The following is a 19,822-nucleotide window of genomic DNA, read 5'->3' on the forward strand; positions in this document are numbered from 1 at the left end:
ATGCACGCAAGATGTGCGCCATCACGCGACAATAATCAAACTAATCTCATTAGGAGGGAAATGCCATGCCACCTTCGCATGACTTGAGGACGTCGCGTCATTGACTAAACTCTGCCACAGTTGATTAAAAGCCAGCCCACCAACAAATCACCATGTTTCTCACAATCTGTTCCTATATCTCCTATCTTCCATCTTTATTGATATTATTTTGTATTTATTTATTTACAGTTGGCACTGCCGGCTAGTATTCGGTAATAATTTACTCTAAGTGTTCAACTCTGACTCACCGGGGTTGCTTGCGATGAGTACGGCGCTGCCATTAATTTTATTTAATGTCTCCAAATTATCCAGTGAATTGATTAGCTCGCTATTTACTAAATTACCTAACAATACTGAACTAATTAGACAAATTTGTTTGGTAAGAAACACTTGATGACTATTTGCAATGAATCTTTCCAGTGAAATCCTAAGCCAATCATAATATTTAGACAACTTGTTTTGTGTAATGCGATGTATTTTATGACAGTGCCAATTAGTGACCGCTTTACCATGTGAACGTTATCAAGCCACATAACAGTATTTAACACTCACGCAATGATGAACTACTAGTATGTCCATGCCGCCTTAGTACGGGTGCGCCCTCTATAACTGTGTCGAGTTCATACACACACGTGATGTGATATTTATTTTGAGACCAATTTACTGTCGAGTCAAGGCATATATACGATTCAAAAATGGACCATGGATAAAAAAAAAACAAGTTTGACATCTTTTACGCGTCATTAAAAAGGTGTAGTGAATCAGTTGTCGCTGATACTGAACATAATACACTAGTTGAACTAAAAGCGTAACGTTTTTTCCCAGCTCCCAGCCCCTAACATTGTGTCTGTTCGATATAACGATGCAACAACTTTGATACGTTGCAGGTTTTTTGACGTATAATAATAGCAATCGGCGAGCATGCATATCCACGTTGCATATTTTAAAGTACTAGTGCTCAAATATTCTTTTCAGCCCTGTGAACTGGGAATGGTGTAAATATTTGTATTAGAGCAACAGGTACAGGTACGCGTACTCATGTTTGGCTGTTTCCTAATGACATGCGCCCCCGGGCATGCACCTTAAGTTGGTGTGTGCCACACACCCAGTGGGTCTCTAGGGAAATATACATTAACACGCGTATATACGTGGTGACTGAGGTGCCACTGGCAGAAATCCTGTTCCTAAGTTTCACTCTCGCTAAATCGATATTTCTTTGTCTAAGTCACGTAACCCTCGATTAAACATCTACTATGACTTTTCGATGACCCCCCCACCCCCGGCAATTTGGTATTTACGATTTTAAGACCTCATAGAGCTACCGCGCTTAACGACGGCTTCGACGACCCCACCCCATAAGTTGTGCTAAGCCGACCGCAGACGTCCTACATTTGCTAGGATTCAGTGTATCATAGTTGGCTAAAAGCCAAGCCACGAATTTACCATGTTGTTTCACCGTGATATAATCAATTACTATATCTTGTCAACTTCATTGATATTATCTTGTATTTATTTACTCAGGGCGTACAACTCCTATACTGATTCACCGGGGTTACGTACGATGAGTACGACGCTATTACCGTATTAGCTTATTTAAAGGGCGGCAGTCGTCGAGCTGCGCATGCCAGTGTGCGACATTTGTCCAATGCGCTCTTCCAATGGAAATCACAAGTACAGGTATGAGGTTTGACCTAATAGCGTGACTTGCATTAATTGCCGCCTGTTACTCCTTCGATACTTTCAAATCACCTACAAAATACCAAATTAAGGCCTGGTAACGTCTCAGTTTGTACTCGTTGATCTGCGCAACAGTCAAAGTCGCCATCTTTGTTTAAATGAGACCAATATATATCGAGCATGAGTGGCGCGACGACTACCGCCCTTTAAGGGAGAAACCATGGCAGGCAGGTACACGTGTTGCTTTCACACTATGTTATAAAATAGTTTTAGATCAACAACCTACACATTGGGGGGGGGGGTCTGTCGTTCAATTCGTTAGACTCATATCTATAAATCTATAGTCTGTATTTTGTAAAGCCTACCCATAAATTGTTGAGACCATGCTGGTGATCACGTGGCTGACAATCATTGGCTGACGACGTGTCGGATATTGTTTTGATTTATGGTCGTTCGGCAATAAATAAATTTTAAAAAAATCCTATATTATAAATAACTATAAAGACTTAACTAAACATAGTTGATTTAAACGCCGTTGCCTACACCTCATTCTGACCTCCATGTTCTGACGTATGTGAAGCGCTTTGTCGCTGGAGGGCTTCCAAGGTTCGGGCTTACATCGTTCTAGTCCGTACAGACTAAGATTAAAGCTAATTCTATATTTTTCTATATCGGGTAGACCCAGTTGCATTTACGAATCAGAGGGGGCGAATAAAATACAAAATTCTTTGTCTGTTTATATCATTTTTTTAGTACTGTAACCAACTTGAAGGAGGTATACATATTTGATTAGTGGTTATAAAACAATTCAAGTTACTGTACAAATGTTGAAAGTTCAAGTTGCATTGTGAGTCTTTTTTTTTTCTTGAGAACAATGTTCTTGAATTTTTGCTATCTTCCTTTCCGGTGGGCGATGAGATGGGTTCACTCACACTTCAAGTTGCGCGAACGGGGGTCAGATTCAACTCACACTTTAGTCCGTACAAATCGTTGTCTTGTGAAATCAAGGTCTACCTTCCGTAATTGTGTTTGAAGATATTGAAATGTATTGTTGTCAAGGTTACAACACATCGAATTGCAGAATATTCTAAGTTTCCCCTTTTCTCTTAAAGCGGGAGAGTCATCACCTGCGCAGGTCAGATGGTCATAGCGTGTCATTGTTTACAAACAAGCGTCTACCCATGAGCCTTTGCGTTTTTTAGCGTATTTTGCTATCATCGCTTGGGACTCAATTCCCGCGCGTGCGCAGGTAACGACCCTTCCGCTTTAAATATGGAACGAATAGTAAGACATGAGAGACATTCAAATTGCACATAATAAAAGTTGTCTTATGACAGGGCCTCAAGACATTGTTGTCATACAAACATTAAAATACAGTCTCATAGACTAGGACGGTAAATAAACAATCACATAGAAGAAAGAAGTTTGTACAAGTGAAATCGATTTATGTTTCACTATGCAAATAAAAAGAAATGAACTCGGTAGGCAAGTGCGTCACACACTCATGTGACTTGCAGAAGAGGTTTATTTATGTTGTGTCCGGGTGAGATCTCGGTGAAATGTTACCGCCCCAATTCATTGAATTACTAAGGTGATAAATCATAATGACCAGTCTTCACCCTGGGACCGTCACGTACAAAGTCAGGCGATGGCAGAGCACAATAACGCTATATTGAGAAACATCATATCGAATAGTACACGAGGAACCTTGAGGTTAATAAATGTATAAACCCGCGCCATGTATGTATAAAATAATAAATGTATATTATCTCAAATACTTATAGGTAAGTTAATTTCAGGGCGGGTATTCGCTCTTGAACAAGTTATATGTTATAATATACAGTAAACCGTCATGTGTTTTTAAAATTTCAACACGACCTAACTTTGAAGGGTGGCAGTCGTCGTGCCGCGTTCTGTTCGATATGTGACTCATAACGACGTATATAACGCGTGTAAAATACATTGTTTATTTACATGAAACTCTAACACGCGCTGCGCGACGACCACCGCGCTTTAATATCGGGAAAGGCGCGTTTGCCAAACTGCCGCCACTAGCCGGAACATGCTACTGTTTTAACCAAGGAGTTCACTGAAAGCTTCATAATTTTTTCACAAATTCTTATTATAACATTCCTATCGAAGGTTTATTGACCACAGCTGCATTGTGGCTGCTCCTTGAAACAATCTATGAATTTCAAGTTGACAACACATCGTGCTTGTTCGTGTATTATAATCAGGCGTACGACATATAGGGCGAATTTGTGTTCAACGAGCCGAATCTATTTTTGTTTTTGCTGATTTGGTTCTAGCTGTGTGAACTATTGATGTGTGATATCACTGAACAGGTTTTTATGTGTATTTTCAAAAATATGTGATGGCCGGGTCAAATAAGTAGACCAATAAACATTTGAAGGGTTAGGTTTCACCTGATACTGTTATTTTATCGATTATGCACATAATATATTTCAATTTAATATATGGAAATATGGGTTCCATATCAGACTACTGGATAATCGTCTCGTTCGGTTATGTTTCACAATATGAAATGTTTCATTGTAATACGAGGCGCTGTGTTGATATCTTTTGTCATTTATAATTATTTTTAGTATTATAAATTATATTTTGTATTATTCTAACTTTGTACAACCTCTTTCATGACCTACAAATAAATTCTTGTCATTTAGCAGCTCACGAAAACCCGGAGGCTCATGGGATCGCCCATTTTTCTTTTGTGTATGTCAACATTGTTGGATGTGTGCCACTTGGCCTACAGCAATTTGACTGCAACTATATGCTAACTTAAAACTGAGAAACATAAAATTATTGTGGTAAAAGGATGGGTTATGGAGTTGAACATTTTCTGTCAAGAAAATTTATAGTACTGTTGTGAACACAGGCGTTGTGTTCGTCTCGCTTGGCTTATGTCACTTACACCATGAAACTATAAATGGTTTATAGTTCCATGCTTACACGTAGAGGTACCAGATTTGACCCAAATTAATACACATTAATTCATTACACATAGACCAGCTTTATTCACACAAGCAGTCATCTGAGGTAACTCCTCGCTGCACCGTTCTCTCCTTCTTTCTCCCTTACAAAAGTTACAAAACTCTCTATAATACAAAAAAAAGTCAAAACACTAAGGCGTGGCGGAGTAGACTTGCGATCAGCCAATCGCTGCAATCGTTGGCACGATCACGTGATTACCAGGGATGTGTCTCACGGTTAAAGCCTTGCGAAGTTGCCACTACTAAATATAATAAGTAAACAGTCTATTTATCAAATTCCTGAAATATATGTTTATAATCTCCACCCTAAACATGCAAGTTGTTGATTCTAAGCAATAGTGCACTGGCGTGTGAACCAATTGTGAAGTCGCTATCATAACAGTACTACCAGAGATCGTACAGAGGTTTTTGTTTCATATAAAATTTCAAACCACTACTAACAGTCATAATACTGAGGACACCTGGTATTTTATCTTTATTTATTGACCACCCCATCGGTCAGAAAATAATAATGATAAATGAAATAAAATAAAATTAAAAAAATTTAGCCAACCAGGATCTTAATTATAATTAAATTGTCTATTCCAATAATTTTCAACAAAATAAATAATTGATCAACCTAGATGGATCACGTGGATGACAGTTAACCATGATACAGTTTGTAGTATGGCGATGCACGCCGGCGTTTAAGCAAGGTGATTTGTTTTCAGGATGCAACAGCTCAAAAAACGTCACATGAAACAACAAGTTACTCCAAAAACAAAGCAAAATTGGGAATTCTGTGTTTCTCTGCCTGTCCTTGGGCATGGGGTTAAGCTCAAACATAAACAAATTTCCCATTTTAATAGTGAAAGAAAAAGAAAATCCAGTCTTCAACTTCAAATACACCCAAACTATAACATTATGCATAGCAATTATGAATGAAGGTATATACTCTGTATTATGTGTAGTATATGTTGTAAAAGTTTGGTGGATGGAAGGCGATTTAAAAGTGGCGTAGTCACTCTACATTTGGAGTTTATGCTCAAGTAGCGAGAGAATACCCATGATGCTCTGCTTCATTTCATATTTTGCTATTATCTATATTATGGACACTATATTGCGAATATTGTTAAGTAGATTCAGGAGTTATGTATTTACAATATCTCTCATTTGAATATGAACCACTGACAAATCAAGAGCAATGTACGAATATTACACCAGTTTTTGCTCAGATTTTCCATTGTAGTCACGGTGCTTGCTATTTGCCGGCATCAACGTATATTGTTTCTCGAATATTCATCCAAGAATTTTTAAACCATAGAATATAGATAGGTGGCGCTTGGGGACGGGGGGGGGGGCGATTTCATTTCTGTTCATGGCTCATGGTAGGATAATTATAAAAATAAATGCATATCGCAAATCATATTGGTAATTGAACTTTGACCTTTCCAAATATTGGACAAGCTACTAACTAGACATCATTTTCAACAACAAAAATCACACAATGGCGTTTTTTCCAAATGCAAGACGAGCTCGCAAAAAAAGTGGAACTCAACTGAATTTAGACCGCAGTGAAACCGATTAGTTTCATCTATTTAAGTCTGATACTCGCTCCGATATCGGATTATATAGAGACCAGGGCACACACAATTTTTATGATAAATGTCACGCGGATTTATATGATGGATAAACAATAAAAACATGACAGGACGAGAGATTGGTCGTTATAAATAACATGTTTATTCTGCAACACATAACATCACAAAACATTCACAAACTAGTTTTCCTGACTAGCGACAATTAAATAGAACTCTAACGAAAATAAATAACTCCAATAGCACATTGGAGCATTGACATACGATGCGGGCATATATTTAGTAAGGACGCCGCGACGAACACATCCAATCGTTGAAAACAAATGTTTTTTAAGCACACGCATTTTTTTTTTTATTTCTAAATGCGTCCATCACAAGAATTGCCGCAAATTCCTGATTTTAATTATTCTAACAATACAGCTGTTTCTGAACAAAAAGGCACTAAACAATTCAGAAATAAGCAAATTCAAAAACAATATGGGGAAACAATAAGAAAAAGTTGCAAATAAAGTCTCTATATCAAAATGTCATACAAACTCAATTTTTTTCTTTTACATTTTCAAATCTTTCAATTTTTCTCTTTGTATGTAATTTTATTCATTCATTCATTCAACCAGTCATTGAGTTAAAGTTTTTAAGTTCACAAGCAGTCACATCGCTGACACGTGCCAAAGGGGTGAGCTTTTTTCACGCCTAGGAGCGGCAATACTGCATCTCGCATCGCTAATTATCTGCTATGGTAACCAGCATCGTCGATTTCTCCCGCAGGGTACAAAATTCCACCTTTTCCAATGTTGAACTCCTGAATACGACCCGTGACATCAGACACAACTGCGCGACCCTTCTCGTTGAAACGAATACATTCAGGATGAGAGAATTCGCCCTTTTCGTTTCCATGACAACCAAAAGAAGAAAGAAACTCCCCGTCAGTGTTGAACAGTTTGATGCAGTGCGCATCGTGGTCAGCAACATACACAAGGTCATTTTTATGTATCGCGATTCCAAACGGTTTCAGTAGCTCCTCGCTTCCGAAGCATTTGATAAATTCGCCTTCGTTGTCACAGACGACAACCTGGTGGTTGCCTTGGTCAGTTATGAACAAATTATCATGCAAGACGGCCACGTCTATCGGAGAAAATGGGCGCCTGAAATGTTGTATTACGTTTGCACGTTGTCGGTCAAAATGAATGCTCGGTTTCAAGGCACCTCCTGCACCACGTGACTTTATTCTACCGTTTGCATTATCGGCGATGTAAATTCTGTCTCCACAGAACGCGGTTCCTACTCTCGTGTTATTGTCGTAAAACAGAAAGTGGGACCCTGGTGATTCAGAATAACCCGGCGAAGAAGAGAGCATAAACTCGGCCTGAATATCAGTTTCGAAAGACCCAACGCGTTCGAGTTTGCGTCCGATTTCCGGGCGCGATAGCAGTAACCGCTCATCTCCAAGAAGACTGATTGCGTTTTCCAAAATGAACCTAGTTTCCACAGTTTCTGGCGCAGGGACTGGACGTTCAATGGTTTCTTTTTTCTCGTTGGTATCAGACCTGATCATGATGTGCTCATGTGACGAGCCTCTTCTATTCCCTTGCATGCCAAGCTCTGAGACAGGTTCAATTATTTGAAGATCACGCAATTTTTGTCGCAGCTCCCATCTGTATTCTTCCGCTGCGGCTTCAATATCTATGTGAGAGTGTGTACTATGGTCGACTGGAAGGCAACTGTTGCACAGTGGCTTGACACACGTCTGGCAGTAGATATCTAGGCTCTTGTCGGTATGCGTGGGGCAATGAACAGCTGGAAGTCTCGTGGCGCGAATTTCGGTTTCTGGCAGGTCGTTTCCACTGAGCGCATCGACTATGCTGTTCATCAGAACGCTGGGTGGCAGCTCACGAACCGTCGAAACGTCTTGGTACTCTTGCTTGCAATGCACACAAATTAAATGGCCATAATTCGCCAACGTGCTTTCCAGGCAGCATTCACAGAATGAATGAAGACAAGGCAGAATTTTGGCATTTCTGTAGCGATTTGAACATATTGCGCAGTTCAGAAGAACTCCGTCCATTATGTTGTCGCCCGTTCCTGCGACGTGAACCTTGGCTGTCATCGTGTTGAAAGATACCTGCGTAGATCGAAGATGATGCAATGTTCCTCGCTGACACGAAAGTACGGCACTACAACTACCGGCGGGGTTGTTTTAATAGTCAACTCCTGCCAGGCCCCTTAAGTTAGTGCTATTTCATGGTGACAACAAAGGACCCCTCAGTTGCACCAGGTCAACGCCAGGTCAGCCAATGAGTGAAACAGTAAACAGAAACGAAGGAAAAGGTCCTTGCTCCATTGAAAATGTTTATAAACATTACCGAATTACAAGAAAATATAAACAACTGAGTATTTCAAAAATGGTGAAATATGTCGTATTAAAGGATTTATACATTTTGTAAATCCATGATCGCCTACGTTTTGCTTGTTTTTACGCCGAGGAGCTTCACGTGAACACGGCATGCACGCCCATATCACGTGAGAGTAAGAACAAAGGCTAGGTTACTATGGAAATAACGATCATACGATGCTGTTCAAATACGTACTAGTTATTCTTGACCTAGTTCAAGTAGAATCAACCATTGTGTCGGCCACACAAGGACTCTATAAAATTAAATAGCAGGATTTTACTTAGTAAAAGCTCTGCATAGAAATGTTTGTAATTTTCACGTAGTTTATAAGTTCAGGGTACACTCGCAGATGAGCACCGCCACAGTGTTGACTCCCCCTCTAGAAATACCATAGAAAACAACGCATTTTTTACGACACACACAAAAATCCCGTTTTTTTTATCGTCGCTTCTCATTTGCATATATATATTGTGCTTTCACTGTTGTTAGAACCAACCCGGAAGTGTTGGGTTTCACGTGAATTGTGTTTATTCTCTTTCTCTAATATTATAAACTGAATACATGTAGGTCAATCACAAATATTTCAACCATACCTAACTGTTAAATTAATCTACGGTATTACAAATATAAGTGTTTTCGTATATTTTTTCGCTTTTGACCGTGACAGTAAAACCAAAAATCGTCTTGCATTAAAGGCCGTTTGCAAGTATTTACCGATTAGTAAATTTATCATATTTGTTTTTCAAAATTATTTTGATTTGGACACACGTTACCAAACTATTTTTACATTGGAACATAAACTAATAATGTATTTGTCCATTTGAGAGTACGTCGTCAAATTCTTCATACAATTCCAACGTATGAATTTGGGATTGGGATTTGGGATTTGTCAATGTCTTCATACAATTCCAACGTATGAATTTGGGATTGGGATTTGGGATTTGTCAAGGTTTTCATACAATTCCACGTCAAAGCATATTATCTATCATCTTCTATTATTCGTGAGAACCATGAAATTTATCAATATATATAATGAGGTCACCTTTCTGTAGAATCCAATAGTATATCATTGCTCGAAAAGCGCGCGAAAATGTGTTCCGTGACTTTTCTTTATCTGAGCTTTGTGAACAAGAACACCATACCAAAAAACAATTGATGATCTGGGTTTATGGTAGCCATCTATTTCATTATCAGATCAGATAAAGTCGCATCATTTTCATTCATGGACATCAATTTCCCGCCACTTTTATGAGCAAATTTTTATATTAATTTCACATTTTCAACGTTAATTTTGAGTGGAACATGCATAATATGATACTGAGTATAGATTTCAGTCCAAAAATTTGACTATTTTGTTGAGTTGAAAAAAAGAATGACAGTGAAGGGGTAATTGCATCATCATAACATAACATAACATAACATAAGAATTCGGAGGCAAAGGTTATACGAAAACACGATTGTTTACTCTTCCTCATTCGCCAATATATCACATATGTTAATTATTTGTAAAGCAAGCAACTATACAAGAAGAAAGCATCATCAACTTCCAATGGAACTCGTTTATAGTTGGCCCATGATCCAACATTCTTAGCCATTGTCAAAGTTGTACGACAATTTCAGCTGGGCGTCTGCTGAACTGATCAACACTGATCAATACTCAACATTTGTTCAGATGTAAGTTAAAGCGGGAGGCTCGTCACCTGCGCACGCGCTGGAATTGAGTCCGAAGCGACGATAACAACACACGCTAAAAACGCAAAGGCTCATGGGTAGACGCGTGTTTGTAAACAATGGCACGCTATGGCCGCCTGAGGCATGCGCAGGTGACGACTCTCCCGCTTTAATCAATTTCAAACTATGTGCAGTTTATTTGGGTTTCGTGCATTCATTCATTCATTGAGTTGAATTGCAGTTTAATAAATATGGCTGGAAAATGCTATCGATGAAAAAATAGATTTAACCATTCTTTGCTGTTATTCAATTTTGAAAGACAGTATTTAACAAAGTTAACATTGCACAAAACCCTAAATAGATGCACAATTTGTTTATCAACACAGTTCATGGCAGCATAGACAAAAAAGAATGTCTCAGCTGATTCACAGTTTTATTTCGACCATCGTCTATTTAATGCGGGGGAGTCGTCACCTGCGCATGCTTCAGATGGCCATAGCGTGTCGTTGTTTACAAACAAGCGTCTACCCATGAGCCTTTGCGTTTGTGCTGTTATCAAAGCTTGGGACACAATTCCCGCGCGTGCGCAGGTGACGACCCTCTCGCTTTAAGGTTGATCGCGGTGTGCATTCAATTGCATAGTTATATATCACCTTAGTAAACTGACTAAACGTAAATACTAGTAGATAGCATCAATTTACAATGAGCACATTATCAGATTGTGTTATCTTAATATATACGACAAGAACCGTTATTCTGTCTCTGACACATCTTTCGACATTGTTGATAGCATTTTTGTAAAGAAACTAGAGAAGAAAACTATCTTAGCTAACATCTGGCTGTTTATTGAAATTGCTGCCATATCAGGCCACGTGATCGAAACGTGATACACTCCTTTTGGAAAAAACCCGGTTCTGGCCGATAACAAAACTGAACTGGTGATGTGGCTAAATTTAGCCATAATTCTATTTTGCATTGATATCAGTGACCCTTTACCGTATTAATACGCATTACCGTGCCATGCCGTGTTTACACACAGAGCCGGTAAATGGAGGTCAACGTGGTCGATGGATATGGAAGTAGTTAATATTTTACCCCGATAGTTGCTGTGTAACTAAGAATGACAACAACGGAACCTTAAGTAGGCCAATCAAGTCATAGGTGTATGTCATATTAACCACGTGACATGATTTATATAACATTTGTAAACATTTTACACATTTAAGCGTGATTGGTTCAATCTCAAAAATAGATTTTGCTACCCGGTATATTGTGCAAATTGATATTAAATAAATAGCTGTATTTCAGATGTACCGTAATGGGGGTACCGTGTGAGTATTTATGGCTAAATGGGGGTGTAATATATTCCAATTGTTTATCGCTTCACATGATATTCGTACCATGTTAAATGATCACTCAAAGGCCAAAACTATAGACCATATGGTTAAAATAATGTTATGAAATAAAGTAAAGTTACATTTTCGATCATGACACGTTTTTCATTTGAAATTTTGGGTTGAAGGGATTTATGGTGCACAGCTATCTTGTGAGTCTCATCTGTGAGTGTCAGTCCTTATAACGTTACTCAATTGCAAGGTAAACATGGATTCAATGTACTATTTAGTATATTCTAGACTGTCGACAGTTCTCGGGTGCAATTTGTTTTTAAGTCTGATGAAATATCTCAAATTCGTAAATACCGAAATGATTTACGCACGAACCTCGATGTAAATTTCTTGGCAATTAAGGAAATTTCAGTTTAGAAACAAATTAGGCTCGCGAACTCTCGACAGTTTAAGTACATTCGGGAGCTTGCAATATATATACTGGAACACACATGTGTGAATATATGGCAGAAATTGCGACCACTTATATTACATGTCGCAAAAGAAAATCATGTCTTTTTTCAAGAAGTAAAATGTGAATAAATTATTGAATACCTACATAAATGTATAAAAGTATTGTGAAGAGTATAATTTTAGTGTGTAACACATTCGCCCTCAATTGACATCTCCAACACTTAGCTTCAACCGTCGAGAGAGGGCGCAAGTCAATCTAGTACCATAGCATTCCCGCTCTTGATTTCAACAAAGCTAGGTGAAAATAATGTGTTGAAAATGTGATAAATAAAAGATACATGGCTCACAAGATCGTCATTACACACCTTCGTACTCTTAGTATTAGGAATTCAATGTTTATTTTGTTAACTGAAAATAATTACATCATCCTTTCCTTTATGAAAAGGTATATCTGATTAGAACACACAATACGAATCCAAACATTGAACAAAAGTCACTGTAACCACGGCAATCAATAATAATTCAAGGCAATCTTCTTTTCCTTAAATTAAACAACAATAGCGATCAGCAAAGTACACCATATCATTGTCATGTACTGAGATTCCAAACGGTTTCCTTCGAATCAATCTATTGGTTGATATAGTAGTTTATAAATAAATAAACGCTGCTCGGACTGATAAATATGATATATAGAAGATAATATTTGGTAATCGTAGTCCTAAATAACTATTAAAAATATTGGTTGATATGGTCGGTTATGTTTACATTATCATGCAAGGCGACCGCGTCTAATCAGAAAATCGGCGTCTAAAATGTATGTATTACGTTCGCATCGAATTTTAACACTACGATAAAGACTAACCGACTTTGACATTTGTATTCTACCATTTATTTCATCAGCAATGTAAACACGTTCTCTGAAGCTCTGATGATCTCATCTCCTAACTCTACATTAGCTATCGTCTTAAGTTTTTATGGCTTATTGCGGGAAGCAGTCACGATTACGAAGAGTACACTCGCCAAGAACCCATTTCCTCTTCAATCAGTACATTGATTTTAAGACCGAATGCAGTCGAGTTTGCGTTTGATTTCGAGACGAGATATTAACAGCTATTCATCTTTAAGAAGGCAACTGCATATTTTGGGATTATCCTGGTTGTATTCACAGTCTTGAAACCAAGCTCACGAGTTTATGTTTTTATGTTTATTTTGAAAATGATTTTACCAACAATATTTCATCTTTATAGAGTCACCTTGGACGATAGACACACTTGTGATTTGTTCTTGAACATCTCTTCGTTTTGCCCTGATTTTGTCTAATCTATATATAATGTCTTCCTCGCGTTGCTCAAGATCACTAATCTCCTTTCCGATCGTGCATCGTCTGGTGCATGCTTAATTCATGCATATATTGAATGGTTTTTGAGTTTTACGATCATCGTGGCACAAACACGACATGTACGTTATACCAAAGATAATAGAAAATTTCTAATGTCTTTGGTTATACAAGGCATATCTGACTGTATGCACTAATATGTGTTTGCGGTCGTGCCGCGTCCCGTTCAATATGGGTCTCATAGCGACGTATACAACGCTTGCAAAATACATTGTTTATTTACATGAAAATCGAACACGCGCTGCTCGACGACCACTGCCCTTTAAAGAAAAAGAAATTACTGTACACATATGTAGCCGGGAAAGTGTGAACTGTATTTGACTGTAGCATCGTATGGGGTATATGCAAAGAAATAGTAATACTCTCTACAATGCAATCAAATGGGCAATGGGTCGGAGTGCCATGATTGCTTCACTTAGAGGGCATGCTGAAAATATTAACTGTGAGTTAGGGAGTATAATGTCATATGACGAATGAGTGTCAAGGGTCAGTCAATGTACTGAAGAATTATGAGGCAGGATTTAATTTATTGAGTATGTTAGAAAACCGTACATCCTGGTCATCAATAGTCATTTTAGAAATATGGAATGGCTGTTAGCATTTTAACAGGTAATTGCAATCAGTGTTGTTACGCCGCCGCCGGTACTACACTGGGGTTAGCTGTGGAATCATAGCCCTATGTTGCCGACCGCATTATTTACGTGACTGACTCTGGCCGGCCCATAGGGCTATGGGGCCTTGTGCGACTGAATACCGGTTAAAATCCACATGCCAAATTTGGTCGTCGCGAAAATCACATTTTAAGACCTTCGAAAGTACTCACTATGTTTATTTACTTCCAAACAATGACCAGAACCTATTTGCGCTGTGAAATGATGACGGTGGTCATAAAAAATTGACTTTATTTACCGTACACCGAGTCGCAGAAAAATAACAAGACGAAAGACGCCATTTTGGACCACAGAGTTACGCGAGACCTATAGCAAATTACGCGAGACCTATAATTTTGTACCACGTGACCGAAATCAGTAGATAAATTGCGTTTATGCAACTAGTTTCTATTATTAAACAAAAATCATACAATTATAAATACTGTATGTGATTGCTTTGTTGGAACAATTAGAATAACGGGAAGAGTGAGTTTTATTCTTCCATCACTGTATCACATGACCGCCAAACGAGATTACATTTATTCTGCGCTAGGGAGTGTGGGATGTCAATGGCTGTCGTTTTCTCGTAATTTGCTTGGTTTCCGCGGTAATTGTAAAATATCACAAATTATTGCTTATTTATAAACACAAATTGCAAACAAAAGTTTGTATGTTATTCATCCAGCTATCAATTCACAATAAAGGTATGTCACACCATCGTAATCGAAAGCAAAAGCGATTTAATTTACGTATGCCAGATTTCTGTTTTTAAACGGTGATAGATCCCGTAGCTCTATGTTCGACGTACAACAACAAAATTAAAAAAAAGACGTCCAAATGAAATTGTTAGGGCGAAATTCGATTGCAGGTCGCACCAAAGAGCTACGGAACCGCAGCTACACTGGGGTATACCCACAGTGGGTATACCATGAGATGATATCGACGATCACCCGTATTTATATATTATGAGGTTTATTCGTGTAGATTATCTTCTGTGACAGCGTTGATATGTGTAAAATTGTCTCATAATTAAAAAATATACAGACGACGATTAATGCCGTACGCCCGATAGACGACTTTCCCGGAAGTCGAAGATACGGAGTTTCGCATGCGCGCGCATGCCGTTTTGGGATGTAACGTAAATTTGCACGCTTGATATTGTGCTTATGGGTGTACCAATCGACGCCACAAAAATAAAATTCCCTTCTATCGACAATTAACGAACAGTTTGTATTCCGCCATGACAAAGCAGGAGTATTTTTGCACCCCAGTTTTGCTACTTCCGGGAAAGTGGTCTATTACGTTGGGTGTCGTATGGCTTCCGGGTTTACTAGCGAGCCACTGTAGAGGGCAGTCATACCGTGTGTTATTCACGTTGGAGCCTATTTCATTTTCTAAACTCAAAAACACATAACGTTTATTAATAACCACAGCTTGCATAATTATTAACACGCTCTCGCCCAATCAGAACGACGTATTAGGGACAATATTATACGAGTATATACGACTGCGCTTTACCCTTTTTGTCACGTGATATTGTTTTTATGTCATACTTCATTTTGGTTCACAGTGTGACCTTTGAACTCATTGGAAGGCATAATTACCCTCTAGTATAAGAAATGAATTCATGACAAACATGTTAAATCACAACTGCTCCTCACTAAATTGTGCTTATATCTTTCTACGCACCAAAACTCGAACAGACACCCAACAATACCGTATTATTTATTTATATTGAATAAAATTCAACTGAAACACAGAAAGCTATTCTCCATGTACATTTAAAAATGTTACAATACTAGTACTAATTTATTAAACATTTTTACAGCAGTTTTAAAAATAAAAATTTTCTATATTTTTTTTTTAAATTCGAGATATTGGTGCTTTGTTGTGGATACATTTATGGTAAGGAACGAATGAATAAATTTACAATTGATGGAGGATTTTAATCATGAAATATATTTGTTTCAGGAGTTCTCTGATGATGTCACGGATGATGTCAAAACGGAAAAAAAAAGACATTTGTGATATACTGGATGACGGCCGAAAGATAGATACATATGCATATCCAGTTGTACTTGTCTACAATTATTATTAGGGATTGATTTCAGCTTAGGGTGTCTTGAATTGAAATATGCAAGAAACATTTATATTATTGCTTGGTGCAGTCATCGGAGTCCTGGTGTCAACACTGGTAAGCGTACTATTATAATTATGGATAAAACATAATTAGATATTTCAGGGGTGTTCTTTCATTAGCTACAAACTTAAAATAGATACCAAATGTATGGAAGTGGAATGGCATCTTTTTTAACTTTCGCTGTATATGTCAATATTAAGAACTGGAAACATCCGTGTACTGTCCCGGCTACATTTCAGATGGATCAACTACAGTGACAAAAATATTAATAATATTAAAGATATGTACTTTAAATCTATCTCCAGCTATTCCGTGTATCGAACAATGACTGTGGTACCGGGAGTGGCGAGGTCACAGCAGCAGTCGGCCCAGCTGACGCAAGAAATCGATACTCTGACCGAGATCCCACAATATTTAGTCGAATTATTGACAAAACGTTACCTGCAGCCATTATACATGAAGACGCTCTGGTAAGACTTCGTAGCTACAGGATTTCTCGATGCATTTGTATGTTGAATTGACCATTATAGTGAAGTCCATCCGAGAAACGTAATGTCCATGTCAGAAGTTATATTAAAGGGCGGTGGTCGTTACACCGCGCAGGTGCAACATTTCTGTTAAGCATTGGTTTTACTACACCAATGCGCTTTTCTAATGGAAATCAAAGGGTACGAACTTTGATCATCGCGCTACGTGCACGAATTATCGCCAGTGACACTTTTCAAGAACCAAAAATTATCTAGTTAAAGCTTGGTAACGTCTCAGTTTGTACTCGTTGGTCTGTGCAACAGTCAAAGTCGCCATCTTTGTTAATATGAGACCAATATTCGCGCGTGCGTGTCGCGACGACCACCGCCCTTTAACTTCATTCACATCAACGCTGTTCTTAGTGAAACAATCAGTGTGTGACTAGGGTATTTCAATTTTATTCATTCATTCATCCATTGCAGTGGATTGATGTACCAATGCAATTGGTAGATCACAGATCATAGTCAGTTTATTGTTATTTTCATATTCTTCCAGTGTGTGGCTTTTCTTAATAAAATTCCCAGGGCACCAGTTCACTTCCTCGTTGTTCCAAGAGAACCGATTCCGATGTTAGAAATGACGGACGATGACGATACTGAGGTATGAAAAATGCTTATAGATCACGTGATAATTCTCATTGGTGTATTCATATGTTCAATCATAGAACTATTGTTCACCAGTAACATCATTCCGATGTATGTTGAATGCCGTATTTTGCTTAGAGAAGTTTTATGAAACATAATGTTAAAGAAAAGCATCAGTTTTTATGAATGTGTAAAACCCACATTATATATCAGTCATAAAATACCAGTCACGATATATAATGTGTTTACTCTGTATACTAGAACCGATGGTAAAAACTTTCTAATACTGACAAAATGCCACCAAAATACAACGATCGTTTCGCTAACAATATACATGTACTGGTGACTTCTAAACTTTTGAATAGTGAAAATAACATACAAGACTTTATACAAAATTCGTATAGAAAAATTTAAAAGTCCAGGAACACAAAACAAGCGCCTGAAACAATTCACAGATTAAATCACAAGAACAAAACAGAACATGATCTTTATATGGATAAAAAATACAATTGATTGCAAAATGAAAACATACTGGACAGGATTCTACTTTAGCCAATGTGAATAAACGTGTTATATCGAAAAGCGAATTTGTCAGCAAAGCTGCTTCGTGCACGTGGTATCATTTTTTTCTTTGATTTGAATAAAATATATTGATGAATTAAATATTTATACAAATAAACATTGAGGTAAATAAGTTACAATTATTCATAATGTTCGCACTAAGCAGTTTATTTGCAGTTTATAGTTTAATCTATGTGTAAAAAAACTATTTTCAGACGTACGTATTGTCTCAAATGTGCCAGTATTCATAGTGTTATCTCAGTTCGTCTTAGCTGTTATTTAATTTGTGTTTCAGTTGTTGGGTCATATGTTGAATGTTGCCAGAAAAACTGCCGTGAAGGAGGGTCTAGACAATGGATATAGAATTGGTAAGTTGAACGGAACTGATATTAACAGGTGGCACACTAACGTCCTTTCATAAATGTTCACGAATGGTACGATGGTACCAGATTACCAGGCAAGCATCCTAAACCCGTGGGTGTGCACATTTGGTTTCGGTAATAAAACTATTAAACATAGCATGTTTCTGTGATTTATTATGTGACTTTCTTCGACTTATTATGTTGGGGGGGGGTAGCTGGTACAGGTTACAAGAAATATATGCATTTTACGTTTTTACAGGAAATAAAAAGGAAAGTTTCATTTACAGTAAAAAAATATATAGTTTTTTACAATTCACAGATAAAGCAAATTCCTAATTACATTTTACATTTTTTTATAAAATATACTTGATAATTCGTGTTTAAGAATCAAAATTGGAAATTGCGTACGAATTACATTTAATGTTGAAAATACATTATACGCTTACAACAAATAAGACCTAATACGGACGAATACAATATCTGATTACATTTTACACCTTGTCTATGTCTACGTTTTTTTTATTTATTTAAATTACATTATTGCGAAAATAAAAACAATTTATTATAACTTACGAAAATACCCCTTGCCGACCCTCTATTATTATAGTTGTATTGTTACTGTACGTTGATTGTGAGGTTCGGTGTTACTCAATGTGTGCTATGATGTAGATATTCGTGTTATAGTCTCAAAAACAGACATATCTATAACACAACAACGTGGTAAGTAAACTTATGAATATGAAGTAGGGTGAAAAAGTGTAGATATCTAATTCTCAATTTGTTTTGTATGTTTGTTCTCATTCTATTAAGTCATCAATGATGGTCCAGACAGTACCCAGTCGATATATCATTTGCATATCCATGTGATAGGAGGGCGACAGATGGGATGGCCACCTGGTTAGATGACTGAGCGTGGCAAGCGAGTTTGAACCACTGCTAGATTACAAACATAGTAATTCGTCCATGTTTTTGAAGCTGTACGTAACATACAAACTCCATTGACGAATAATCCAGAGAATGGTGCGGGTGAATTCGAATACATAGACGAAAAGTCACTGTAAAAATATATATTTAAATAAAATGAAAATAAATAACAAAATAAAGTGTATAAGTATGTTATTTAAAAAAAATGCTTTCTTCAGTCAGTGTTGAAAATTACAAATGAATTTGTCAAGTGTTATTTACGATGTTGTTGTTTGGTTTCAAAGATTTACATAATGTGTTCTGCATCTTTGTTATTTAGAAGGAAATTAATTTCATCTTTATATTTTTTTCCTGACAGGCGTGATATTTTTGGTTCTTTCTCACATGGCCTTCGTTTCTGCGTTGTCGGGCTATAAGTCTGGCTGTACGGGGTTAATCGCAACAGTGTTTACCCCATGACAAAATTTGCAGGTCTAATTTCTGTTAACATCATTGCATTCGTTTAGTATG

General features: G+C 37.5%; 1 protein-coding gene across 1 annotated transcript; it reads left to right on the forward strand.

Moving 5' to 3' along the window:
- Positions 1–14,044: 14,044 nt before the first annotated feature.
- Positions 14,045–19,491, forward strand: LOC102802103 (uncharacterized). Its single transcript, XM_085505456.1, has 6 exons — positions 14,045–14,172; positions 16,185–16,407; positions 16,659–16,823; positions 17,377–17,481; positions 18,322–18,394; positions 19,199–19,491. Exons 2-6 carry the CDS (start codon positions 16,348–16,350, stop codon positions 19,288–19,290), a joined length of 495 nt encoding a protein of 164 aa, XP_085361582.1. The 5' UTR covers positions 14,045–14,172; positions 16,185–16,347; the 3' UTR covers positions 19,291–19,491.
- Positions 19,492–19,822: the final 331 nt, after the last annotated feature.

Source organism: Saccoglossus kowalevskii, chromosome 11 (genome assembly GCF_978046115.1).
Source record: "Saccoglossus kowalevskii chromosome 11, keSacKowa6.1, whole genome shotgun sequence".
Lineage (NCBI taxonomy): Eukaryota > Metazoa > Hemichordata > Enteropneusta > Harrimaniidae > Saccoglossus > Saccoglossus kowalevskii.